Raw genomic sequence first — 10,629 nt, 5'->3', positions numbered from 1 at the left:
GAATACTAAAATTGGATTTTTGGTATTAATTGATAAAATTGGTTTGTGAAAAGCTTTCCACTTGGACATTTTGTAATAATGAATTTGCCAAGGTTACACTCTCCTCTGGTCATGCTACTCGATTAAATGAAAAAGAAAAGATTAAATTAGCTATAATTGCCACAAAAACACACAATTCATTTTATTAATAAACATTTGTCCATTCATTTCTGTTATTGAGAAAATAGAAGCAAATCTGAGGAATATTTAGATTGCTCGGATCTTCTGACGGACCAGATGAACGGATGTAGGTTAAAGAGTTTTATTTGTGGTCAATCCTTTTTGGGCTTTACCGAAAGACATACACACACTTTACTTCTTCACACATGATTTGAAGTACTCTATCATGGCCACGTGAGTTATGGTCCCTATTAAGCTGTACCTTGCAACCTATCAATAAGTATCTGAATATACCTATTGCCTCATCATCTTTGAAATTACTCTGATCAGAGATGGGAGCCTCATTTAAATGGATAGAATTTTAATAAGGCTGGAGACCAGGAGTATAGCAAGACGTGAAACTTCAAGGCCATTATGTATATATATCGAGCTGAACCTGACTTTTAACTTTAGCATTGGCCTACTATTTACGAAATTATGACCATTTTTTAGGCATAAATTATATTTGTCTCATGCCTAGCTACGTTCGCCTAATCTTCGCTGTCAAGCCTAAAACTATATTTGCATAACCATATATGATGCAAATTTGCGCCCCGAAAACTTATGTAAATCATGACATATTATCAATGAAATAGTTAAAATATTAATATTTTGAAATTTCCAGATTTTAATATATTTTATTTTAAAATAATGATCAATAATTATATGTAGATATGTATTTATGACCATTATTAATTGTAATTTGGATTGAAACGTCAAAGCAGAAACCACACCATACTTACAGTCCGCTTTTCCTTCTTTTGATATTCTCTACTCTCAAAATCTGGTACATTGTCATAAGCTGGCTTGCGATGTCGTTTACTCTGAAACAATTGTTTATATGTAAAAAATTGACAGTGACACATTCACGTGACTTCCTGATCTACGCTGAATCAACGGTAGTTGCTGGCTTGTAATAAATATTCTATCGTCTAGCTATTTTAATTAATATGTATATTTTCATAAAGATTAATTTCGTAATAATTTAATTAATGATGAAATTCTTACAAAGTTAACATCACACTTTTTTTACATTATAGGTATGTTACAACATTTAAATGGGCCACCTGATAAATGATCACCACAACCTGTACACATTGGCACTGTTAGAAGTATTAACCATTCCTTACATAGTTAATGTGCCACGCACGAAACGAACCAAGATATTATGTTCTTTGAGTTGGCTCGTTCACCTTTCAAATACACACAACAATACAATATTGTGTGGCGGTAGAATGTCTGATGAGCGGAGGGTACCTACCCAGATAGTCTTGTGTACAAAGCTCTACCACCAAATATAATTACAATATATCTATCGGGTATATATGTATATTAAAACTCAGAAGAAGAACTGTAGTTAAATACTTGGTGGTAGGGCTTTGTGCAAGCCCGTCTGGGTAGGTACCACCCACTCAGTTATTTTACCGCCAAATAACAGTACTCAGTATTGTTATGTTCCGGTTTGAAAGGTGAGTGAGCCAGTGTAGCTACAGGCACAAGGGACATAACATCTTAGTTCCCAAGGTTGGTGGCACATTGGCGATGTAAGGAATAGTTAATATTTCTTACAGCGTCATTGTCTATGGGTGATGGTGACCACTTACCATCAGGTGGCTCATACGCTCGTCCGCCAATCTATAACATAAAAAAAATGAATATTGTTTAGAGATCTACGCTGTGTTACCTTAGATATATTTTGGCAAACTAAAATATTATTGTATGTATTTATAGAATAGCCGGAGAAAGACCACAGTGGCGTGCATTTGGAGAGGCCATGTCCAGCAGTGGACAAAAAGCGGCTGATGATGATGATGATTTATATAATTTACAATTCGTTCTCTCGGAAGATTGCCAATATTCCAATTTTTTTTTCCAAAAAAGCTTGGTTGTTAGATATATCAACCCAAGAAGACAAAATCAGCCCAATCATTATTACTAGATGGTGCATTTACTAAAATCTGCTATTATAAGTATTTAAATACAAATTTTAAGAATTAAAGGTATTTCATAAGTTCAGAAAAGTATAGCACGTGTTGGTGACCTTTAACGCTGACATTCTTACTTATAATCTAATCTTGACATTGTTTTTGGCAAGGTAGAGTGAAAGAGGTGAAAAATATTCAAGAACACGATCTTTGGCATTGAAGAATACGTCTAGGAAGAAAAGAAGGAATCATATTAATGTTCCATAAAAGTAATAATAGTAATACGATTAATAAAACATTGTTAAAATGGATATCTTACATTGTCTTCAATAGACGTAACAGTGCTACGTAATGTTTTCGTTACAAATGCTCGCGCAACTGTTATTTGAACTTGTTTCTTCCTCTTTCGTTCTCTTACGGAACCTTTTCTTTTTTTCTTACGTTCTTGATATTCATCGTTTTGGTCCCGATCAGTTATTGGTTCGTGTCGCGTTGTTTTTGTCTAGAAAAGTAAAATTTAAGAGTTTTATTTTATCTGATCTATACATATAATCAAATTGGAGTGTCTGTCTGCTTAAAATAAAATCGTTTTTACTAAATGTGGTACTCTGTTTGTTCCGGCTAATCTCTGGACCGCCTGGACCGATTTTGAAGGGACTTTCACTGGCAGATACTGGGGTAATAAGGAGTATCGTAGGCTAAGACATGCTAAATTGCAAAAGCGCAGGAAGTCGTGGGCACAGCTGGTCATTTATGAAATATATGTACTATGTTTTAACATGGAGTTGATGTTAGCGAAAGAATGTAATGCTCACATTTTTTAAATTATTTCCATTTAAAATATAATGAAAATGATTTTAAATGTATTTGTTTACTAAACACTTAAAACCAGTGAGAAAAAAAAGATAACCAATTGTTTATGTTTGCGCCTCGAAATATTAAATACTTCATCATACGTACATCCATATCTTGTTCATCCTCGATAGCTGAAGTTGTTTTATGTTCTTTTTCACTTTCTTTAGTTTCTTTCTGATTGTTCTATATTGAAAAAATAATACTTCATTATTAAAAACATACTCCGCTCTTTTCATAATATCTAATCCTGCCTGAACTATTTGAATTGTCAAAAAACGATTCAAATCATCAATGCAATTCTTACTCACCATGTCATCTAGCTTCTCATCATCAGACAGAGATGGTTCATAAGGCGTTTCGGATTCAACTTTAGTTTCAGTTTCGTGGCGATTCGTTCCCCAAGCCTATATAATTTAAGATTATTTTATATATAATTTAAGATTATTTTACATCATTGTTCATTTTCTGTCAGTAAATATTTTACATTAATTTTACCTTAGCAAATATTTACTTAGGAAAACTACTAGAGGCTTGTTATGAAATAAATTTAAGCGTAGGTATCTTATTAATAACAGAGCCCCTTCTATACTTTATAAGTGCTTTGGGGATTTAGCAAACAAACAATATATTAAGAGATGAGGTTCATTTTAAATACAAGTTTTCTATTACGGAATGTATATATTTAATATTTAAAATATTTTTGATGAAACAAGCTAAGCACTTAACTTTTATTTTTATTGAATATATTTTTATTGAATAGATTAGATGAGATCCGAGATAGTTCAGTGGTTACATAACATCCATTTTAACCGATGATTACGCATTCAAACCCAGGCACGCACCACCGAATTGTAATTTGTAACTATAGTTTATCTTGTGCTCGGCGGTGAAGGAAAACATCGTTAACATGCATGTGTCTAATCTAATATCAATGAAATTCTACCACATGTGTATACGCCAACTCATATTGTAGCATCGTTATGGAATGAGCTCCTTAAATCGGTAAAAAATGGTAATTAACAATCCCTGATGTCACCAATACACTACCTTGGATTCTAAGATGTTTTGTCCCTTGTACCTCAAAAGACTTGGCTCACTCACTCTTCAAACCTGAATATAAAAATAAAAAGTATTTTTGTTTAACTTATATGATAATTAGGTTATACCTACTCAGACGGACTTGCATAAAACCCTTTCAAAGAATATATAAAACATTTTTAAACAATCAAAAATCGTGGTTCTTTTGTTAAGAATTGTTCTAGGCATCCTAAAGGTATTATTTCAATAATGTATGCAATAGCATTTTAGCTCACATTTTCATCCTTACATTGTCCCCAACTGAACACTGTGACTTCGGAATCTGTATTTGTTTTTTCACTAGCAAGCCGTACAACCCGACCAGGTTTATCAGACATCATGCCAGCAAATGTAAATACTAAAGCAAGGTCTGCCGTCCAACCTTTATATTGTGGATGGGTTATAATTCTTTCAATTGGTAGGTATTGTTCGTAGCCAGTTTCGAACATTTTCTTTGTACCTATGACGACAAATGTCGCAGTCAATTCTGGTTGCATGCTCTCTTCCATCGAACTGTAATTTAATTGATCATATAAAGCGCAGAACGCATGTAAGAACATATTGGTATTTCAATAAAAATCAATAAAAGAAGGTTATCTTGGATTAAATTTGATATCGACAACTTCTGGCTGGCCAAGTTATAGGTATATAATGCGTATATTATAATTTAAATCAACGAAATATTTTTTTAAAGTTATTTGAAAATGTACCATTTATGTGATAATTTCGGAACGTACTTATCAGTAAAGAATTATTTGGAGGCTCTTAAATATTTTTTACTGTAAGATTCATGCATTACTTATTACGGGTCATTTATCAGACAGAAAGATGAATTTCATGTCAAGGGAGACAGGCTTCGTTTATAACTGAAAATCTCCTTGTAACATTATCAGTTTCGAAGCCTTTCAAATATATTGTCAGGCGTATAAGCTACATACTGACGAGATTTGAGACTACAATAAAAATGTCACGAAATACTAACAAGCAGTGTGCGGCGGTGATAACGACGTTATCGTGAATAATGGTCCCTGTGCATGTCCTCTTTGAGCCATCTGTGAATACTATGCTGAAAAATAGCGGTAGTAAATTATTTTTGTAGTTTATTTCATTTTAAAAAACAATTTGCTACAAAAAATTGCGCTTGTTATTAATGTTATTTTAATGACAGCTGACTCTCGGAATACCAAATTTATTATGGTCTTATTAAAAATAAAATATTATTTAACATTAATAAAACTCTTACATTCATTAATTGTAATTTCACACTATTTAAAGATTGAGAAATAAATGAGAAACTACTGTGTTTTAAGTTTTGTGATTTAAATAAATAATAATATTAATCAATTCATTAAAAAAACTGAAACACAGTGTTTGTATCCCAAAAACATTTAATTATAAAAGAGAAATAATGAGACATCAAAAAAGTCAAAACCAGAAAATATGGTTTACTTACTCAATTAAGGCGACGAATAAGTAATTATCGGTTGGTATTTCATCGCTCTTTTCCGAAAACGTATCATCTTAACAAAAATATACATATTCATTATTAACAGAAAGGTAATTCCTAGAATTTCATTTACGTGAAATTTAATAATCATAAATTTGAAAACTGGAAATCAGTGTAATAATTTTTAAAAGTAACGAAAAATTAAACTGATATTTATTTATTAGTTACATACGCGTTTAATTATATTTTGGTTCGGTATAATATAAGATTCAGAGCTTCGCTTTTGCAAGTCTCAAAACTACGTATGTTTTATAAAACATCTGGCAAAGTGATTCGTATAAAATTGATGCACATATTATATACTAAAGCGAGCTTCAGATTTCTAAGCATATCATGATGTACGTTCACGCATCGATTTTTCCGTGACATCAGCGGGAAATCAAGTCTCTCCACGCGCGCAATTTTTCACAGCTTTAGTTCAATTTAGTTCATCCGTTCAATGAGGATGTCACTGTCTGCTATGGCTTACTATAAGCACTTTTATACGTATGAGCTATATGTATATATATTAATAAAATACTACGGTATTACTTATGTATGCATGACAGACATAGATGACAGTGTGGATGATATTGCGTTAGGTCCTGGCCCAGTGAAACCTTTGACAAAGGAGCTATTAGTGACTCAGAACAGAAAATAACGCGTGCTCAAGAGAAAAATGTGTGTAAGTACCATTCATATTTCCGTCTACACGGTTTCACGGAAATCTTAACTCAAATGAGGTCCCGTATTATGAGACAATTGTTTTATGAAATTATTTAAATTTTATAAAATGGCGACAAACGAAAAATTGTCCTCTAATCAGTGAAATTTAAAAGAACCAACCTCCGTCTATATTCTTATCACTATGAACTTGAAAAATTGCTATTGATAAACAAAGTATCAAAAAAACGCTATCAACAAAGAACATTACAACTTTATTTGTAACATTTCATAAACCGAATATAATTTTATGTATCCTTGAAGTATACAATATTTTACGACGTGAAATTCAATTTTTCAAACCATGATAAAAAGGCATAAAAGTAAGCGGACATTCTTAGGATATGTGTTTTGCTTTTATAAAACTGAACAAATGAAAGGAAATGTTGAAAAAGTGTAACTACTGAGTTTCTTGCCGGTTCTTCTCGCTAAAATCTACATTCTAATACGGTGGTAGCTTCACTTAATATGGTTGTTAAATGACAAAAAGTGCATGTGAAAACGTAATTAAATAAAGTTTATTTTGATTTTCAGCGAACTCTCAAGAACCAAGGACAAACCAAGCACAGACTTACAGAGTCTGTGCTGTTCACTACAGCCAATGTTATATCATTCATTTATATACATTTTGATATTTTCAAAATGTATATAAAAGAATGATATTCTAATCGGTTTAATTGAATTTATAACCAATAGCAGTTGTATAAAATTAAATTGGTCCAAAATACTATCAGCAAACATTATAAAATAAAAGTTTCTGACGGATTTAAAGTCTTAATTTAAGCTGTTAATACATTCAGACAGTAAGGGAATACAGAACACCTTCGCATGCGCACACTTGTGTTCTAGAATATATTGTACAATGGCCGCCATCTTATTTCAGAATCGTAGGTATATGAAATTTTATCTCAATATCTTTAAACTCCGCATAAAATCCATAAACACATCAAATAACCATCAGATACAAAAAAGTTTAAATAAAAGTAAATCTTGATGACACAAAAGAAACAATAAAAAAACTTACCAAAGAAACAACATCTCTCCAAAAACAAATGAATTACTCTAATTACAATTACTTCTAAGAGGTAAGTTAATTAAAATAGTCCGTTATACAACTTATTACATATATAGATTTTTAGCAACTACGCATACAAATACATGCTCAGGACAAAATCATTAATCTATTAGGCTTAACGTACTCATTAAAATCTTATGCCCCAGTACTTCGACTTCAATATTGTAGACTGGCTCTGTACAATGCCGTGGCCTGGATTATTTTTTTATGAAGTATATATGAGAACTGCTTAGAAAATGTCGCTTAAGATGTTTATAAGTCATAAATATTTTTCATAATATATTTTGTCTTTTAGTTTGTAGTTTGAATATCGTGTTACTGCAACAACAACAACAACATCAACCGGTAAGTAAGTAGTATAAGTTCCCACTGCTGGGCTAAGGTCTCCTCTCCCCTTGAGGAGTAGGTTCAGAACATACTCCAACACGCTGTTTCAATGCGAGTTGGTGGAATACTCATATAGTAGAAATTTTATGAAATTAGACACATGCAGTTTCATCAGGATGTTTTCCTTCACCATCAGAAGCACATGTATATTCAGTGGTGCTTGCATAGGCTTGAACCTGCAATCATTGGTTAAGATGCGCGCGTTCAAATTGACAAAATAACTATTGTTCGTAAAAACCATCAATGAGACTCGAGACGATAATCTTAATAATTCACTACGTAAGTATTTATAAAGTATTTTTACTTGGTGGTAGGGCTTTATGCAAGCCCGTCTGGGTAGGCACCACCCACTCATCAGTTATTCTACCGCCAAGTAACAGTACTCAGTATTGTTGTGTTCCGATTTGAAGGGTGAGTGAGCCAGTGTAACTACAGGCACAAGGGACATAACATCTTAGTTCCCAAGGTTGGTGGCACATTGACGATGTAAAGAATAGTTAATATTTCTTACAGCGTCATTGTTTATGGGTGATGGTGACCACTTACCATCAGGTCTAGGCCCTATGCTCGTCCGCCAACCTATACCATAAAAAAAAGAAAGATATGGTGAAAATATTCTGGCAAGTAGGCGGTGTGCTCGTCAGTAATTCGAAATATATTTGATGTCGTTTGTAAATTCACAGAAAAAACATCAAAAATGTTTAACGCCCTGGCTTATTGCCTGCACTGGTTAAAAGTTAATTTTTCGCCTAGAGAATCGGGATTGGGATTTTAATGGAGAAAAGGTGCTCTCATTTAACGCTGTATTCATTTTTCAACCGACTTCAAAAAGGAGAAGCCGCATTTTCGAAAGTCTATTTTTGCTTTATTCGAAAGTTTCTTTTGAAATTGTCCCCGAAGTAGTTACTGATTCATATAAACGGCACGCTTAATCTATCCATATTAAGAAAAAATGTTAGTCTACATCAGCTTCACTTAAAATCAAAAAATAAATAAAATTTTAACAAAAAGAAAAACCGACTTCAAACAAAACACTTTTTTAAAACAAATAAAAATGTACTAAAAAGTAATAAAAATAATTGCATATTAAACATATTTTTAAAAGTACTCCTAGGTAAAATGAAATGAAAAATATTAGACTACTTAAAAGTCGATTTACGATTATATAATGTATTTATAATTATTGCTATATTTGGAGTCGGTTTCAGCGACGGGCACACGCTTCAACAATCAAAAGAAAGAAGCGATACGAGCCTCTTGATTGACCCAGTATAATAAATAATATATAATACATTTTTATGTGTTTTAAAAAAGTGTTTTGTTTGAAGTCGGTTTTTCTTTTTTTTTAATTTTGTTATTTTAGTCTGTAATAAAATAAGTTATTAATATATATAAAACTATAATACAATACGATACATATATATCTATCACAAAATATAATTGGTATGACTGTTACAAATTAATCTTAAACAGTATTTGAACTAAGTATCTTTGCATCGAGAAGGTTTTTATACTATCAATTTCATTGTAACTCACAGCTACTTGGAAACTTATTGATAAGGATACTAATCGCTTAGACAATTTTTTTGCGTTATTTTTTGTGTTTGAGTGAGCGTTTACAGAGCTATTTACACGAGTCGATTTCGCCTTGCGTTTATGCGCTTTTGTTTTACTGGTTCACCAGTTTCATGATTTTTTTTGGAAAATTCTTCTTTTGTTTGGGATCGTATTTCTCTCATTGCACTCCCGTTTACATTTGCACTCCCATTTACATTTGTTGAAAAAATTTAAGTCTCTTTTTTCTGAGAGTAGCGATCAAGTGACCGCCTGCGACTGACCATTTCCGGTCGATTTTAGTGTACCTACTCGTCTTAGTCTACTTACGTCTTTGATATTAGCTCCTACTCTACTACCTACCCTTTTTTATATTAGCGATTTTAGTCCCTTACAGCCTAGTGGATTTACAATTCATACGGTCGATTTTCGCAGTGCGGCTCAGCCGTGCGTCGGAAATCGACTCGCGTTAATCCAACGGGCTAAGCACTCGAACTCGCCACGAGCATCTTGAGCTAATTATAATAAGGAAGATCCTCGATGTATGCCGCTGAGTATACGTGTAAATTCTTTTCCTTTTGTTCTTGTACAATTGTTCATAAACAAATTATATTTTTTAATTATAATCTTGTCTAAAACATTGTAAATTACAGGTAATATGAAACTGTCTACGCGTTTTAAAAGCAACAGTGCCTCTTAAAGAAATGGTCATCTAAGAAATAAAATGAAATTAAAGAGTACAAAAACATTTATCTTAAGTGATAAAAAAATTGCTCAAAGTGGCCTCGAGAGGTGTGTTGTTGCTTTTTATGGGCTTTTATACCAAAATAAAAAGGGTAAGAGTTGAAAATAATATATAGTAGTTATATTTCTTCCTTAGGAAAAGCCCGCTTCTCTAGTAATTTGTAAAAGGTAAAATATGTCTTCATTGTTATAACTATTTAATATTTATCAAGATGTAAGTCTAAATGGATAGGAAAAATCTCAAGTGACACATGACTATAATTTTGAACAGAGATGGCCCGTTGGTAAAAACACAAAAAGTCTCAAGACGAGCTTTAGATGCATGTGGTAGATTTTTCATAACAACTATACAGTATCCTACGATGTTTGTCCTTACCACCTAGCACAAATTCATTTGAAACACAAATCACACCAAAATTTTGAGATCCTTGTCCAAATTTGAACCAAAAATATTGCCTCCAACCTTGGATCAAATTTTTATATATAATTAAGGCTTATAATATTTTTTTTATGATTTACGATAAAAATCGTTCCATAGCACGTTGGTTATTAATGTATGTTCAAAGTTGAGGCCAACGAACTCGCAAGACGAAGCCTTATAAAGT

At 32.4% G+C, this 10,629-nt stretch overlaps 1 protein-coding gene across 1 annotated transcript; it reads right to left on the bottom strand.

Annotated features, from left to right (window-relative positions):
• Window positions 1–351: 351 nt before the first annotated feature.
• LOC124535419 lies at window positions 352–6,479 on the bottom strand. Its single transcript, XM_047111631.1, has 9 exons — window positions 6,388–6,479; window positions 5,509–5,575; window positions 5,038–5,121; window positions 4,292–4,568; window positions 3,287–3,382; window positions 3,084–3,161; window positions 2,443–2,625; window positions 942–1,022; window positions 352–429 (listed from the first exon to the last, which is right to left on the bottom strand). Exons 1-9 carry the CDS (start codon window positions 6,470–6,472, stop codon window positions 352–354), a joined length of 1,029 nt encoding a protein of 342 aa, XP_046967587.1. The 5' UTR covers window positions 6,473–6,479.
• Window positions 6,480–10,629: the final 4,150 nt, after the last annotated feature.

The sequence above is a fragment of the Vanessa cardui genome, chromosome 14 (genome assembly GCF_905220365.1).
Source record: "Vanessa cardui chromosome 14, ilVanCard2.1, whole genome shotgun sequence".
Taxonomy (NCBI): domain Eukaryota; kingdom Metazoa; phylum Arthropoda; class Insecta; order Lepidoptera; family Nymphalidae; genus Vanessa; species Vanessa cardui.
This window is presented reverse-complemented; position numbering and strand designations above follow the sequence as displayed.